This window comes from Nyctibius grandis, chromosome 2 (genome assembly GCF_013368605.1).
Source record: "Nyctibius grandis isolate bNycGra1 chromosome 2, bNycGra1.pri, whole genome shotgun sequence".
Lineage (NCBI taxonomy): Eukaryota > Metazoa > Chordata > Aves > Nyctibiiformes > Nyctibiidae > Nyctibius > Nyctibius grandis.
The window spans coordinates 103,036,725-103,054,762 of NC_090659.1; the positions used below are offsets into that span (position 1 = coordinate 103,036,725).

At 43.1% G+C, this 18,038-nt stretch overlaps 1 protein-coding gene across 1 annotated transcript in view; it reads right to left on the bottom strand.

Annotated features, from left to right (window-relative positions):
- The window catches only part of MTUS2 (microtubule associated scaffold protein 2), a 210,944-nt gene that overhangs the window by 5,332 nt on the left and 187,574 nt on the right, over positions 1 to 18,038 (bottom strand). Inside the window, exons 8-12 of the mRNA XM_068395195.1 lie at positions 9,780 to 9,994; positions 7,024 to 7,129; positions 5,138 to 5,211; positions 3,472 to 3,570; positions 1,938 to 2,057 (exon numbers count right to left, since the gene is read on the bottom strand). Of these exons, the coding sequence (XP_068251296.1) occupies positions 1,938 to 2,057; positions 3,472 to 3,570; positions 5,138 to 5,211; positions 7,024 to 7,129; positions 9,780 to 9,994 (614 nt within the window). The remainder of the gene's footprint in view (positions 1 to 1,937; positions 2,058 to 3,471; positions 3,571 to 5,137; positions 5,212 to 7,023; positions 7,130 to 9,779; positions 9,995 to 18,038) is intronic.

Sequence of the window (18,038 nt, forward strand, 5' to 3'; positions counted from 1 at the left end):
TACTCAGGACAGTTCAAGGACACAGTTTGAGGATGTCAATAGCAGTGTACTAAAACATCAGTAAGATGTTTATAGGCATGTACCACAGCCTCAGATGCCCTGTTCTTCCCAAGTTTTGAATTTGACATATTTTATTGCCTTAGTTCTTGGTTTTCCAGCAGTTTGAGTTTTGCTGAATTCAACACTTCTGGAAGAAAACAAGATATCACAGGGTAACCTTATCTCTGTGTGAGCTTGGTTATTGAATTTCCCAACCCTTTATAAAGAACCAAAATATTGTGCACTGGAGTTAGCAATAACTCACACTTTATGGCAGAGGCATCAGTTTTATGCAATGGTTTCCAGTCTGTGCAGGTAATGGTAAAGGATACTTCTGATTCTCAGATATTCTGTCCTATCCCAGTGTATTTTGTTAGAGCACAACAAGGATTCCGGCCAATTTTGAAATGCTCTGAGAGAGAAACCACCACGGGCACCTTCTCTACTTTCTCAATAGTTTTAGTAAGTAGTAGCTATGCTAGCACGAAGCATGGGAGAAGACCTGTGCATCTCCTTCCCTTTCCACTGCAACCCTCACCCTATACCATTCTTCTCCTGCCACCTTCATTTCCAGCCTCCCTTTCAGCAGACAAGGAGCCAAGCTTGACCTTGAATTTGAAATGCCCTCCTGCTCCCTGATGAGGCACCCCATCTCTCAGAGCATTTGGAGATGCCCTGTAGATGTTCTGGCACATATAAAGGTAGATCTTTAAACAGAAAGCAGTTGTGCCTTTGGACCACAGCAGACCCAGTGTTTGACTGTGATAAAGGGTAGGAGCAGGACTGTGTGCTCCTATGTGGTTAATTACCAAAAGCAGCTAAATGACCAGGAACCATCTAAGCTGTTGTTTGGTTTTTGTTTTTTTTTTTAGTATAACACTACAGTGCATGTTTTCAGATGCTGGCTTAGCTCCAGGAGCAGCGTGTTGGAAGGAGCACAGTTAACAAGCCTCAGTTGTAAAGAGGCACTTTTCTCTACATCCACTTACTCAAGCATCTGTTCAGCAAAATAATCATCTGAGTTCTCAAATTTCCCCCTAAATGGAAACAAATTTTGCTGAATGCTGTGCTGAACCAGCTGTCCCGGCTCCCCAGCTGAGGTAGTGCCTCATCCTGTCACCACACTATACATTTACTGTCACTGTAGGTTATGCCTTACAGAATGAATCCTCTTTCCAATAAAAATGTAATTGATGGTCAACTGGGGACTTCTTCATTAGGGACCCCAACAAGCAAAGGATGAGAAAACAGCATAGGCTGTAGAAAAGCATTACTTTAGGGTTGGAGAGGGCTTTCCTAGCATAAGCCTTGCTAGGGACTGCCTGCTGAATGTTGTGAATTCATACTGGTGGCTGGGAGCTCCCTAAATGCCTGCACGAACAGTGGCAGGACACACACGGCTCAATCTTCCTCCAGGCCTAATGATTACCAGGCCTAATGAAATCTCCAGGCCTAAATGATTACCTGACTTCTGCAGGGGCCTGCGGTGCAGGCTGGTGTACAAAATGAAGCCCTTGTGTACCACAAAGTTCCCCTTCCTCCATTCTTCCTACACCACTCGCCTTGCTGTCTGATGTTAACAGGCTGAGCAGGTATTGCATGAAAAAGCAATACAGATCAATGGCTGATGTGTGGGAAAAATTAAGGGTATCATGGGTGGGTGAAGGGATGGGAAAAAGTCTCAATTTCTGACTGAAAACCTGAGACATGGTATAGTAGAAGCAGCCATGTAGGTTGACAGTGGAACAACACAATATATAGCCATTTATGAACCTCTTTAACTGTATCTTGCCCCAACTTCATGTGTTTTCTCACCCCTTGTAAGTCCATCTGCTGTAGCCAGACTTTTACTTTTCTACCTCTGTGATGTCTCCTCTGGAGGAAAAATAACAACTCACCTGTTTTTCTAGCTCCATAATCATCTTCTCCTGTTGGTGAATCTGATGGTTCTTCATTTCCAGAACGTGTTTTAAGCTCTTCAGATCTTCTTCTAAGTGGAGATATGGAGCTCGTTCAATCTAGGAAATATACCAGTGATTTGGATATGTCAGCCATAACTGCATCTTCAGCCATAAGACAAAGCTTTCTCAATGTACCTGGTGGTTTAGGAGTCTCAGTGATGTGAAAACCACCTGGACCTGGGCCTCCCAGCCCATCGGAACCCTGATACTCTCTCGTAGACCACCCCTTTGTCTGGACAGCCAATGGTACCATTCTTTTGACCAGCCTCATGGCTAGAAGGATGGGATGTCAGGTTGTTCAGCAACCTCATTCCTACTCATAGCTTGGGAGCTGCATGAGGTGTTTTATGATTGTGCAGGGATTTAGATTGGGAAAAGTACAAACATGAAACTAAGGAAAGTGGACGAGGGCGCTGGAGGTGAAAACTACACTGTTCTGCCTTGCCTGCACCACTGCATCACAGTGCCTGTTAACGAAGATCAGATCTGGTGGGAAAAAGTTCCTCCTGTGCTTGAGACTTCAGATGTAGGGGATACTAGGGTTCAACTCATGGGCAAAAGATGTGCTCTGAATTATACTGATGAAATACTGTTGCTGTTCTGGATTTCTCCCAGTGTTAACTCATGCCAGTGAACTGCCTGGTGGTACTTGGCATTAACATCACTGTGACACAGCAGAATTTGTCCTTTCATGTAAATTAAATACCGCAGTGGAGGTGGAAAGGGGCTGATGCTACCTGTTTCCCATGGCCAAGACTGTTTCAAACATTTGTGCTCCTTTCCTAAGGAGTTCTCTCATCTAAAATCTCACTGAGCCTCTTGCTCACCTCACGATTTTCATTCTGACCTCTCTGTCATGTTGATATAGCTCTCCATGGGGGTGTTCTGTGAACACAGTGAAATGCCCCAAGTTAAAAGAAAACTCTTTTTGGAGAGTTATTTCGGGGTTATTTCACTTCAGATAAATAATTGCAGTGTGTGTTTACTTACACACTGTAAATAAACAGCATGGCCCCAATAGGCAGCAGTTGAATAAACACTTCATATGTCAGGGCTGTCCCCTGCAAGTCCAGAAAAAAATGAGGGAACACAGAGGATATCAAAGAAGCTGGTTCAGAAGGCACAAAAAAGAAAGAAACCGAAATGTGAAAAGACAAAAAGTAAAGAGGAAGAGAGGAAGAAGGGAAAGAAGAATAGACAGCAGTAAGGACATACTAGATGGAGTTAATGAATTTTGGAAAGAGAGCTACAAATGCTGGGTGAAATAAAGAAAAAGAAGTAAACTCAGAAAATTCTGGACCTGGGCTAAGATTTTTGACTCCTCCCCAGAGCTCAAGATTTGGGGTTTCAGTTGGGACCTGCCCCCCAGTCCCTGGGGTAAGGATCCCATTGCTATCCACTGAATCACATGACATGAGTCATACTCAGACACAGGCACCTTGATGACTGTATAGTTATAGTCGCCATATACCTTCAGTTGTTCCTCGGTGCTTTTCTTCAGAGCCTCTTCAAATCGGTCTGCTTTGTCCTTAAGAGATTGGTTCTGGAAGGTGAGGGTGTCTATCTGGTCCTGGAGGGGAGACACATCAATGAACACACCAGCCATGTTATCACCCCTCTTACATTCATACAAGTCAATCTGCACTGTGACACCACCAGAGGAGCTGAACAAGGCTTAGAAACCCCTGCAAGGTGGTATTTTTTACAGAAGGCCACTTGAACATACAGTGGGGTTTTCGATAACCCAGTGCCTCAGGGAATCCCAAAAATCCCTCTAACACCTGTGGCTGGCTGGCACTGGCTGGCACTAGTTCGTGAAATGTCTTTGATACTAAATCACCCGATCACCTTGGGCTGGTGAGAACGAGCGTGTTCTTCCTTAAGAGAGCTGGCATTTATACCCCAGGTATAAAAGAGGTCATTTGTGAGGTCCCTAGTGTCTTAATGAGGTGGTAGGTACCCTGTTCCTGCTTCCTTCACCTTTCTAGGCTTCTAACATGGCAACAAGCAACGATGAGTTAGTGGTGTGGACTTTAAAAGACCATCATTTCATGTCAGAGCTATACACAGGAACAACATGTTATTTTAAGCAATCACTTTTCTGTTACCATCAAAGGCATTCCTGGTATCTCTCTATATATGACACCTGTAATCACCACAGTTGCTGTGAAACTGGTATTCTTATCTTTCATATATGTAATTTCTTGGCTGTAACATTACATCAGTGCTTATTGCAAAACTGCTGACATGCCTCGAACTGTCACAGCCGCTTGAGGAAGGCAGTGACAGTTGCTGCATGTAACAGTATGTGCTCTTCAGGGGTTTCAAAAATTGTAATTCATCTCTGCCTACGAAATCAAACAGAGCTTGCATTATTTGCTGTGGCATCTTCACTTGTTCACACAAGATTTCCAAACTTAGCGTGAATCACAGGGGCACGCTTCTGCCCTCCCCTCCTTGGGATTGCTTCATCTAGAGAGTGAGAACAACATGGAGTTATTAGAAGGACTGAAAAAGCCAAGAAGATCTTGAGCTTGGTGTTAAATAGCGCGATGTGGGAGATGTGATGTGCAAGGCTGACCCTGGCCAGCCATAATTGCCCTCCAGTGGGGATGGAGATGGGTCTACACCCCAAGACCGGCTCCCCCACATTCAGGCAGTGGGGAAGAGTTTAAAGGACAAGCACAGGGCCAGGCAGGGAGAGGTCAGCATTTCTGAGCCCCAGGGGTGCCTGCTGGAGGGTACCATGCAGACAAGGTGATGCTCACAGCTACCGCAGGTGCTGGAGCCCTCCCCACCATGCAGGGAGGAGCTCAGCTTTGCTCCTTGTGCTGGGCCAGCAGTCAGCACGGTCAAAAGGACATTTCTTTGCTTTATCCAGCTGCCTTTTCCTCCCTTTGGGTTTGCCCTCTCTTCTCTTTCAGATAGTAGTCTGCTGAACCAGCCACGGGGAAGGAAAAGACCTGAGGGGGCACCTTTGCTGCTAGATCCCAGTTTGGACAGGCAGAGGAGAAGAGGTACTACAGCTGGTAACAGGCAATGGCCTGGTGTGCTGGCAGCTGGCAACGGGGCTGGGGCTGCCCCGTCAGCTGCTCCGCAACATCGTCACCCGGGTGGGAAATAATGAAACAGCTAACCTGGAGTGACAGCCGCAGTTTTTCAAAATTCTCTTCTAATTGTGCCTTTTCCAGTTTGTGAGCAGCGTTCAGTTCTGGAGAAGATACACAGACATGACATTGCTAAGTGAAGCACAGATATCGTGAGCCAAGCATAGTTCAGGATGCAGTTTCAGGGCATGGAGGTTGAGTAGGAAACTGGCAGTAATATACTCTGTGGCCTTAAGTGAATTGTTTTGAGGATCAGGATTTCCTGATCTTTCACTGGTTGCAGGTACCTCTATTTCTACGTGACCAAATTCTGATTTTTCAGAACTGCTCAGAATTCCCGTCTCCCGGGGGCTCTGATCTGAAAAGGGTCAGTCTGACAATGGGTCGTTTACCAGTTCAGAGTGAGTGTCCTCAAAGCAAAGATTTTTAAATTAGATATATATTGAAAAGCTTGGGTTGCAATTTCTTTGGGGAGATCGAGAGGAGAGCCAGCAACTCAGAGGCAAAAACGCACATGACAGTGCTTCTCCAGGAGCTGTGGCAGATGACCTGGGAGGTTAATGCCATTAGTGAGACTGGCAGAGCCCAAGACAAAAGCGTCCTCCATTTATATTACACAATTAAAGGTTTCACTACCAGAACAACTCACCCTGGACTTAATAATCAAAAGTTTAATAACCAAAGTGGAATGAAGTTTAATCTCTAAACCAATGGCATCAAACTGTCAATCAGTACAGTAGCAGTACCTACCTTTTTACTATACGGACACTCTATTTTTTTCTGTCTTTACTTCCATGGGGTTCTGCCCTCTAATCGTTGCTCACTAGCCACAATAACTGCAGTAATAATAGTAATACTCCAGCGCCCTCTACAGCGCACTAGACTGCAGCTGCTGCAATGCCTTTGCCAGGCACAGGGGGGCATTTCATACCCGTACCAGGAGCAGGGAGCACAAACTTTGGCCACCAGAGCCTTGATAAACCCGAGCCAAGTTTTATCATCAGAAAATACTAACAAAAATGGACAGACAAGAATATCCTCAAGCTTTTTTTTTTTTATTTTCAAAATTGTATATGTTAATTTTAAAATGATATGCTAGATACCACCTCTGCCTACAGGAGAGCAGAACAGACTGTTCTCAGCTCACGTTGTGCTCCGGACAGTCTTTCTAATTGACACAGTGCAGAGCTAACCAATGTGGCTCAGTTTGGGGAAAGTCGTGGGAAAACCTATTAGAGCTATTTAAAAATTAGACCCTCATGCTTATGTTTAAAAAAAAAAAAAAGAGGGAGATTGTACAGGTAACTGTTAAATGACAGCTAAAGCGTGTAAAAAGACATGTGTTTAGATACTGAACTGGTAGGGAGGAAACAGCTCTGTCTGCAGCATCAAATCCTGTGGAAAAGCCGTAACACAAAATAAAGACAACAGTGCTGAGGTGCAGGTTTGCACCAGCCTGTGGCTCTGGTCTGCTCAGCATGGCCAGACTTTTGCTACTGAAAATGACGAGTCCTGTTTTTAGAAGCAGTGTAGGCATTTAAGCACCTAAGTTCAGAGAAGTTCAATGAGCTACAGCCTCCTGAGCACCCAAGGATTATGCTCTTGAGAAAAGTCTGTGTGTGAAGTGAGGTGGAATTTGGACTCTGTGGTCAGTGACCCATGGAGAAAGCCTTGTCTTTGGGCCAAAGACCTCTCAGATAGTCTCAGGTCCAAGACAGATGCTGTACACACTGCACACAGCTCTCCCTCACCCCTAGCATGAACCTGGTGGTCCACCCCATGTGAAAGCGCTAGACCAACACAAATTTTCTGTATCATCTGCTCTGAAGGAAGAAAATCCAGGCATACACAATCTCACAACAGCGATATTCCTGCTCTGGAATAGCTCTGTAGCTATTGGGTTGCCTTTGGCTTACCTCGAATCTTGCAGTCATTTTCATCCTGCAGTACTGTAATGGCGTCAATGTGGTTATTTTCCAACTGTAACATTGCAGCTTCGTGTACAGCCGCGATATCTTCCACCTGTTCCAACCACAATGAATGGAGACACAGATGCATGATTAGACATGCTGTGGCACACTGACGAGCCTGTGCTAGAGAGCTCCAGTGAGCTGGAAACACTGAAGGGATCTACCAAGCGTGACACTTACAGCACCTGAGCCTGTTTTATTCATTACGAAACAGGCATGTTGATGCCTTGAGTGGTAGCGCACAGTCACTGCTGCTAGTATTTTTGTTCTTTTAACTTAATGGTGATGAGAGAGGTACATAAGAAAGCAAAAGGTCAAAAAGCCCTTAAGCGAAGAAGCCATTTATGAAATTTTCAGAAATCATAGAATAACAGATCGTCTTGGTTGGAAAGGACCTTTAAGATCTTCGAGTCCAACCGTTAACCCAGCACTGCCAAGTCCATCACTAAACCATGTCCCTATGCACCACATCTACACGTCTTTTAAATACCTCCAGGGATGGTGACACCACCACTTCCCTGGGCAGCCTGTTCCAATGTTTGATAACCCTTTCAGTGAAGAAATTTTTCCTGATATCCAATCTAAACCTCCCCTGGCACAACTTGAGGCCGTTTCCTCTCGTCCTATCATTTGTTACTTGGGAGAAGAGACCAACAACTGCCTCACTACAACCTCCTTTCAGGTACTTGTAGAGAGCGATAAGGTCTCCCCGAGCCTCCTTTTCTCCAGGCTAAAAAAACCCAGTTCCCTCAGTTGCTTGTCATAAGACTTGTGCTCTAGATCCTTCGTTGGGTCTAACTAACTTCGAAGGGTTTCGTTGCCCTTCTCAATATACCATTATTCTAAATGATATTAATGACCTGACTCCTTCTGACGGTCAGATAAACATGCACAGTTCTGAGCCATCCTAGTTTTTGTCTTCATGGCACTTTGCTGCAATGATTTTTACTGTAAGGTCTTCAATTAATTTCCATGGAAAGTGCCTATGAATTATTCATAGTTATAAAATATTTGTTTCTAGAGAAACATGGAAATTATTATCAGTGGGTATGGAAAATAAATTGCAATCTGTCACATTTTCCCTTGAAAAAGAGCATCCTACAAAGTCATTAATACCAAAATTCCTATGTCTTCTTGAATCACGTGTTTTGAGTCCACATCCAATAAACTGATGAACAATATGTCAGCAACTTTTTCAGTGTAGAGACAAGAGTTTTCAGGTTGATGTGGAAGTAACCAAGATGACAGTGAAGCCACAAAACTTTTTCCCGATCTCATGTTGAGGTCAGAAGGAAGTGCTGCTGCTGCAGACTGCCCAGCAAACTGCACTGCACACCACACTGCACACAGCCATCACAGGAGCCGGGGATGCAGCTGGAAGAGGGCTGTGGGCAGCATGTGGTCCTGTGCACCCAATGGGTTTGGGACTCCTTTAGTACAGTGTTTGTTACTAGATTTGGCTAAAGGCAAAGTGAGATCCCTAATGATGGTGTTTCGATATGCATCATTAAAGAAAACACAGTGAGAAGTGGTGATCAAGGTTAAGTCAGTGGTCCAGAGCAGTTTCCAAATGCAATGCATCGGTTTGCTTTTCTGGGTTTTGCAATCACAGTGATCTTATTCCCTACATTTAACACATTATCTGTGATATCTGGCAATGCAGAAGATCAAACTATTTTACTTTTACAATGAAACAGCTGTTCATTGCAAAGTGACTTGACTTTAAACAGCTTTTTTGCTCACTGTTATGTTAAATAATGGCAGAAAGATACTGCAGCTGAACACATCTTGACTGGAATAAATCTTATTTCACTGCATTTAACTGTCAAACATATGTGCTAGATTACCCAACAGAAGCAAAATTTCCAACCGTATTGGAGAAGGCATGCTCTTGGGATGAAAGATGGGCATTTAACATGGAATTTAAAATTATCCGAACTCGTTTTCATAATAATGTGGGAGACAACTCAGTGATGAAGAACTGTTTGCAAAACAATGTGGGCACAGCTTGCTGATATATCTCCCCCTCCTCCTCTCCCTCTACACTGCCCTAGTGAGGTCACACTGGACAGTTCAAGAAAGACAAGGAACTACTGGAGAGAGTCGAGTGGAGGGCTACAGAGATGATCAGAGGACCCAAGCATCTCTCTTATGAGGAGAGGCTGAGAGAGCTGGGTCTGTTTAGCCTGGAGAAGACTGAGCGGGGATCTTATCAATGCTTACCTTAGGGGTGGGTGTCAAGAGGATGGGGCCAGACTCTTCTCAGTGGTGCCCAGTGACAGGACAAGGGGCAATGGGCACAAACTGAAACATGGGAAGTTCCATCCCAATATGAGAAAAAAACTTCTTTACTTTGAGGGTGACAGAGCACTGGAACAGGCTGCCCAGGGAGGTTGTGGAGTCTCTTTCTCTGGAGGTAGTCAAAACCCGCCTGGACACGATCCTGTGCAATGTGCTCTAGGAGAACCTGCTTTGGTAGGGGGTTGGACTAGATGATCTCCAGAGATCCCTTCCAACTCTAACCATTTTGTGATTCTGTGAGTAATAGTGAGGAAAAGCAGTAAAGATAGTCAGGGATATATTTTTCCAGTCATCAGTTCATTACCAGTGTCTTCACGTTGGAGTGTTCGATATATTTCATTACCTAAACCCACTCAGTATTGGCATGGTCTGCACCTCAAAGGGAACAGGCAGAGACTGACCTGATCCTGATGCTGCAATTTGACTTGCTCCAGCTGCAGACTGTGCTGCTCCTGCAAGGTCTCCCTCTTGGTGTTGTACTCCTCCTGCAGTCGCTGCTCCAGCGCCTCCAGCTCCTCCTGCTTCTGCCCGTGAAGCTGCTTCACCTCCTCCTCGTAGCGCCTCTCCAGCTCCTCCTTCTCGCTCTGTAATTTCTTCCATCTCGCTGTGTTGAGGGCTGTGGAGACAAGACCATACAGTCGGACTCTGAACTCATCAGGCGCAAACAGCATCGGATCTGTTTGTACAGCACTGAGCGCAGTGGTTCTCGCCGACTCTGGGGCTCGTATAAATCTCAACCATCAACAAGCTCTCGCCGTCACTTCTCTTTCTGTCCCACTCTCTCACACTCACATACACACACGCATTTATTTAAATAGAGGCAATGGCAGAGTATGCAAAAGCCCGTGCAAAACTGGGATCTGAAGAATTATAATAGTAATAATAATAATAATAAATAAAGCAGGGAACCCCATGGACCTGCAGGGTGATTGGATGTCCCCTCCTGGCCAGCACAGTCTTGGATCCACAAATCGAAGCTTTGAGGCTTTTACCTTGCCTTGGATATCAGAAACAGCATGTGAGACAATCACTTGACACAAAGCCTTTCAACTGGGATACAAGATTTTCCTTATCTCCTTCTCTCAAGCCACAGTCTTGGCTAAAAGTCCTCACTTCCAGTGATGTGGCTGGAAGGCAGAAGATGCCTGGGCTCTCAAGGTGCATCCTATGCACATGTTATGCAGGGGTGGTGATTGACCACCTGACCAGGAGAAGGAGATGCATCTCATACATCCCAGTTTCCAGCTGTTAGAAGCTGCTCACCCCACAAACCTGTCTTTCACACCAGCTCCGAGGACCTCTTGAATCCATGAATGCACACTTGCTTAAAATATTTTTATATTCAAACCACTATCTTGTGTACTTCATGGAATCAGAGAGCACAAATGAAAGGCTGGTACTGAAGGTGTCACCGAAATTGGGAATAAAACTTCTTAACACCAATGTAGCATTAAGAAGCAGGCACACCTTTATTGCAGCACTGGGCGGCACGGGGGTAACCCTCCAAAGCCGTGCGCACCCCCCTTGATAATTCATCTTGTATTTATGTAGTAAAATGTTACATATTCATCATGATTCCAAGGACGACTATACATATTCATAACTTTTCCCCGAAAAGGCGGTCTTTATTATAATGAGTTCCGAGAAATCATTTCCATAGCCTCCGCCTTTAACTCCTCCTGGTTGCGCACGCGCAGTTTCTTCTGGTGGTCGTGGGCCGGGGTCTCAGGGATGAAGGCTGTATGTCTTCCTCGCTGTGCACTTTTCACCTCTCCTCCTTGGCAGGTGTAGTAGTCTCTTGGCTCTTGGTCAAACCTCCGTACCAGTTCTCGTTGGGTTTTGCACAACCGTAATGTTCTGTACTATTCTAAGGATATGCTTAGGTAGTTAATGTAGCTTTAGGTTGGTAAGATAAAGAATTTAAAGAATTTCTCAATCCCCACGGCAGTTTACAGGCAAATCAAATAGCAAGTAAAAGAGAAGGAAAAAAAAAAAATAGAATACAGCATCCCTTCCCCATTATACCTAACCTACTAAACATATCACTTTGTGATTAAACTGAATTCCATTTAATTTCAAATATTTGTAACATTTTCCCCCTTTGAAAGTTTTGAAAATCACTTCAAGACTTTCACATCTATTTCTAAAGTTTACCTATTAATACGATTTATTTAATGTTGTTAGTGGGAGCCTTAAACATTTTCGTAACTTTCGTCTTGTGGTCTGGTTGCTGCCTGAATAATCATTCGATTGAAGGCAGTTTTGGGTTTATTTGTTTCTTTAGGCAATAATAAATCAGAAAAATAGTCATAAAGGCTAGTAGCAAAACTAATGCGGTGCTAATCAATGATTCGGCCCATGCACTTAATTCCAATCCTAATCCACTGAAAATTTTGTCTATCCAACTCTTGCATGTCCTGTTGAAGTTTTTGGGTATCTGTTTTTATTTGAGGGTCTGTGTTCCCATATCCTTTTGTTATACCATGTTGTTCAATTCTTGTCTCTAACCAGACTCCCACTAACAAAAATTTCTGAATCAATATCACAAGCGTTACAAACTGATATCCAAAATTAGACATGTTTCAGAATTAGCTTTGATGTTTCACTTTTTGGTTGAACCCGTATCCGTAACAGGGTTAATGGAAGAGCCTGAGGTCACTTGAAATTGGCTTCCTGACATATTTTACTGATTTGTCTCTTTATTGTCTGATTCATTCTTTTTACTTTCCCACTAGATTGTGGTCTCCAGGGCGTATGTAAATCCCAAGTAATTCCCAACACCTTACTGATATTCTGCACTATTTCTGCAATAAAATGTGGACCTTTATCTGAGGAAATTCCAATCGGTACTCCAAATCTCGGAATGATTTCTTGTAACAACCATTTAATTATCTCTTTGGCTTGATTTGTCCGACAGGGAAAGGTTTCTGGTCATCCTGAAAAAGTATTAACTCCTACCAGAATGTACCGATACCCATTTTGTCTAGGTAATTCCGAAAAATCTATCTGCCAATAGTCTCCTGGTTCCGTTCCTGATTTTAATACTCCCATTAGAAATTTCCTTTTCACTAATGGATTGTTCTTTAAACAAATCTCACATTTAGCAGTCGCTTTCTTTGTCATTTCTAACATTTTTACTGATACAATATGCCTTTTTAAGAAAGTTAGTAGGGCTTCCGCTCCCCAGTGACATTCCCTATGTTTTGTTTGTATTATTTCCCTCATCAGAAGTGGTGGAATTACCACTTGACCCTTTGCTGTCACCCACCATCCAGCTACATTTTTCTTTGCATGTAATAAACTTGCTAACTTTTCATCTTCCTGAGAGTATTTAGGTTTTTCTCTAGGTAAGGTAATAATTCTAGTAGGAACTAATGCCATTAAAAAGGCATCTTTCTTTGCTACTCTTTTAGCCACTTTGTCAGCCAATTTGTTTCCTATGATTTCTTTTGAGTTTCCTGGCTGGTGGGCTTTACAGTGCATGATTGCTACATTAGCTGGTTTTTGGACTGCTTGTATTAATTTCAAAATTTTTTCTTTGTATTTTATGCTTGTCCCTTTGGAGGATAATAATCCTCTTTCGTTCCACAGGATTCCATAGATATGTACTACACCAAAAGCATATTTTGAATCAGTCCAGATATTTACTTTCTTTTCTTTGCTCAGTTCTAGTGCTCTTGTCAAAGCTATTAATTCTGCCTTTTGAGCTGAGGTTGTACTAGGTAAAGAATCTGCTTCTATAACAGTGTTTTCAGTTGTCACCGCATATCCTGCGTATTGAATTCCATTCTCCACGAAGCTGCTGCCATCTGTATAGAGCTCCCAGTCAGGATCCTCCAATGGTGTATCCTGTAAATCCTCCCGACTGGAGTATACATGTTCTATGGTGGTTAGACAGTCATGTTCCAGTTGTTCTTCTTCCTGTACAGAACTCAAAAAGACTGCAGGATTGGCAAGGTTAGTAGTTTTCAGAGTCACATCATCCTCTTCGGTTAGAATCACTTGATACTTCATCATTCTGCTAGGGGATAACCAGCGACCTCCCTTTTGTTCCAAAACAGTGATTACCATATGTGGTACATATACCGTTATCATTCTCCCCAAAGTCAATTTACGTGCTTCTTGTATTAGCATTACTGTGGCTGCAACTGCTCGGAGGCAACTTGGCCATCCTTTACTTACAGTGTCCAGTTGTTTGGAGGAGTATCCTACCGGTCTCTTCCAGCTTCCCATCCTCTGGGTTAACATTCCAAGTGCAAGATGTTGTCTCTCATGCACGAACAATTGAAAGTCCTTAGTCAAATCTGGAAGTCCTAGTGCTGGTGCAGTCATCAGGGCCCGTTTTAAATCCTGAAAAACCTTTTGCTGTTCTGGGCCCCACACAAACGGTACAATTTTCTGAGCTTCGTATAACGGTTTAGCTAACAGACCGTAATTTATTATCCAAAGTCGACACCACCCCGTCATTCCTAGAAAAGCTCTTAATTCATGCACGCTTCTAGGTTCAGGGATACCACAAATTGCCTCTTTACGGTCTGTTCCCAATTGTCTCTGTCCTTGAGTGATCTCAAATCCTAAATAGATTACAGTCTGACTCGCTATTTGAGCTTTATTTTTAGATACTTTGTACCCACTTAGTCCAAGAAAGTTTAAAAGGTCTATGGTTACCTTTACACAGGCAGATCTTGTTTCTGTAGCAATCAGGATGTCATCCACATATTGTAGAAGTAGATGTCCAGGTTTTGATTCTGAATCGCTTTGTTTCCACTGTTCAAGCTCCTTTGCTAACTGGTTACTAAAGATCGTCAGGCTGTTTTTAGATCCCTGAGGTAACCTTGTCCATGTCAGCTGCATCTTCCGTCCTGTCTGCGGATTTTCCCATTCAAAAGCAAACAGCTTTCGACTTTCCTTCTCCAAGGGTATGCAAAAGAAAGCATCTTTTAAATCAAGCACTGTAAACTACCGATGATTTTCTCGTAACGCTGTTAAGAGTGTGTACGGGTTTGCCACGACAGGATGTATGTCTTTAGCCAGTTGATTTATGGCCCTTAAATCCTGAACTAATCTGTATTCACCTGAAGGTTTCTTTATTCGTAAGGTTGGAGTGTTATATTCTGATTCGCATTCTTCTAGAATTTCGTACTTTAAAAATTTGTCAATTATTTCTTTAATTCCCTGTTCCACCTCTGGTTTAACTGGATATTGTTTAATCCTTATCGGTTTTGCTTGATCCTTTAATTCTGTCTTTACAGGCTGCGCTACCTTAGACTTCCCAGGTATGTCTGTACCCCAGACTGCTGATATAACAGCTTCATCTATTTCCTGGGGTATTTCTGATTCCTTTACTCTTTCTTGTATCATCAGTATTTCTCCCGTCTTTGATTCTGGAATTTTCAGAAAGATTTCACCATCCTCAAAGACTATTTGTGCATTTAATTTAGATAACAAGTCTCGCCCTAGTAAAGGTATCAGACAATTTGGTATATACAAGAATTCGTGTGTAATTATTTTACTTCCGAATTTTAAGTCTAGGGGTTGTAGGAATGGTCTGTTTTCTTCTTTCCCTGTGGCATCAATTATTTTAGCAGATTTATTTCCCAGCCTCCCTTTACAGACATTTAAAACAGAATATGTTGCTCCAGTGTCCACCAGGAATTTAACTCCTTCATCTCCCAGCTTGATTATAACCAGAGGTTCAGCTGGGTTCCCCTCCGGTCCTCCTCAATCATCTAAAGTCATTATTCTCCTTGCCTCTCTTTGATCTGTCTCTTGTTCGTTTTTGGGACATTCTCTTTTCCAGTGCCCCTCCTCTTTGCAATACGCACACTAATTAATTCCTAGGGTGTTTAGGAACTTCAAAGTTTCTAAAGCCTCCTCTTCCCCTTGCTCACAGTCGAAATGAATAAAATATTCTAGGGTTTGATAGATTGTGCTTATGACAGCACCAATCTCCACAGTCATAAATTCCCCACAATAAATGGTTATAGCACAATGTTCCCTCGCCATAGGTATTATCATATAATCTAAAGTGATATCGAGGTACAGTGCTTTGAAAATGGGGGGGGTCCACCTGAAAATTGTGTCCAAGGATTGAACCATTCAGACCGGGGAGAGGTCCAAGTGTTCCAGTTATTGTTATATTGAAGTCGTGTGTTAACACAGAATTGCAAAGTATTTCCAGATGGATAAATAGTTCCTCTGGGTTCAATCTTTGGACAGCTAGACATAAAAACGAGTTCCCCAGTCTTTGTCTTAATTGCCGCAAAGAAGTCTGCAGACTGCCAAACAGAGTTACTATAAAGCACACAAGAGGCATTGGTATTGGAATCATGATAACGAATAGCAAATCTTATACAAGGTAAAACAGCAACATTTACAGAGGGAAGCAAAAGGAATAAACTAAAATCTTAATTTTTCTTTCTTCTGAGGTAAGTGTCATTACCAAATTGTCCCTGTTAATTAATTTACATTTCTTTTGCCAATCAATCCGTTGTCTTAGATAAAAGAACAAATCTACTTCATTCCACTTTCCTTCCCTCCTGCAAAACAGCATTAATTGTAGTATAATGTTATATTTCAATGTTCCAAAGCATACAATGGTCACCAATTATTACAATACTTTATCATTTGGTTTTTACGCAAATCCTCGTGTGTTTCTCCCCAGTGTGATAGCAAACATTCCAACGGTGAAGTTTTTGGTGTCTTTTCATCTTAATGTTAAATTCCCTGCACTTTTACTCTTAAACAACTTTGCAAATCCTGATATCATGTTACCGATTTTTTTTTTTTTTTTTTTTTTAAAAAAACACACAAACCAAACGCTTCATCCATCTCCGACCAAGCCCCTCGCAGGACACTGGAACTGCGAATTGGGACTCCGCACTTGCTTCGTGCCTATATGCACGTCTCAGTCACACACCAGTCACACACTCACACACCTGACAATAAAACCAGAAAAAAAGAAAAAAGAAAACAGAACTCGAGTCTCCCAAATTCCAAATGCCTAGGCAACCAAAACCAAACCCAAATGTCCAACTCTGCAATAGCTTTCGCTTATGACTGACGGGCAGACTAACAAATGTCTAATTCAGCAACCACTGATTAGACCCAAAGCGGGCCCCCTGAGCCCCAACCCTGCGAAGCTTTCGCCGTGCCTTACGGGCAGGCTATCCAAAACCAAACCAAAAATTTGTAAAGATGTGCCTTACCTCTCCAGGGAACGTTGCGAGGAGCTGTCGTGAGTCGAGGGCAATGCTTCTCCTCCGAGAATTCCTCGGTGCTGGCTGGAGCTGGATCAGCACTCGATCTCCTTCAGTCTCACTCGCAATGTCCCATCTGGGTCGCCAAAACTGTCACCGAAATCGGGAATAAGACTTCTTAACACCAATGTAGCATTAAGAAGCAGGCACACCTTTATTGCAGCACTGGGCGGCACGGGGGTAACCCTCCAAAGCCGTGCGCACCCCCCTTGATAATTCATCTTGTATTTATGTAGTAAAATGTTACATATTCATCATGATTCCAAGGACGACTATACATATTCATAACTTTTCCCCGAAAAGGCGGTCTTTATTATAATGAGTTCCGAGAAATCATTTCCATAGCCTCCGCCTTTAACTCCTCCTGGTTGCACACGCGCAGTTTCTTCTGGTGGTCGTGGGCCGGGGTCTCAGGGATGAAGGCTGTATGTCTTCCTCGCTGTGCACTTTTCACCTCTCCTCCTTGGCAGGTGTAGTAGTCTCTTGGCTCTTGGTCAAACCTCCGTACCAGTTCTCGTTGGGTTTTGCACAACCGTAATGTTCTGTACTATTCTAAGGATATGCTTAGGTAGTTAATGTAGCTTTAGGTTGGTAAGATAAAGAATTTAAAGAATTTCTCAATCCCCACGGCAGTTTACAGGCAAATCAAATAGCAAGTAAAAGAGAAGGAAAAAAAAAAAATAGAATACAGCATCCCTTCCCCATTATACCTAACCTACTAAACCTATCATTTTGTGATTAAACTGAATTCCATTTAATTTCGAATATTTGTAACAAAGGCAATCAGAACACATGAAATTTTTACTCTTGTGAACTAACCCAGTGACCATGTCTCTGAATTCACAACCATGTTACAATTAGTTTCAGGAGGTGCAGCTTCAATAGCTCATCAGGTCAGAAACATATTTATCCTATGACCCTATATTTGCTCAATATCTGGCAAAACCTCCTCTGTTTTCTTGTCTCTTTCTCCTATGGTATCAGACTGTGCTCATTTTTTTTTCAGGACAGCAACAATTTGTCAAAGTTACCTACAGCTGTGACCACAGCTTGTGTTAGATGCATCCGTGCGAGGTAGTTCATGCACCCCAGCTAGCCATGCCCTTCCTCACATAGCTATTTTTCACCCTGTTCAGAGCTCTGCTTCCACACTTAGTGGACAACAATATCCAGACTTGCTCAGTATGTCCAGACAGATATCAATGCTGGGGTCCTGTTCTGATCCTGATGTTTTCTGGGGCACTAAGGGGGACTCTGTGTCCCTTTCAAGCTCTCTGCTCCTTACAGAAAGACAGAAAGTGAGCCTGAACCAGTGAGCTTAGCACTGCAGCAGTGGCACACAGAAAGCTTTCCCACCTGCCTCATACCCAAAATGGAACAACACAATTTATATGGTCATTA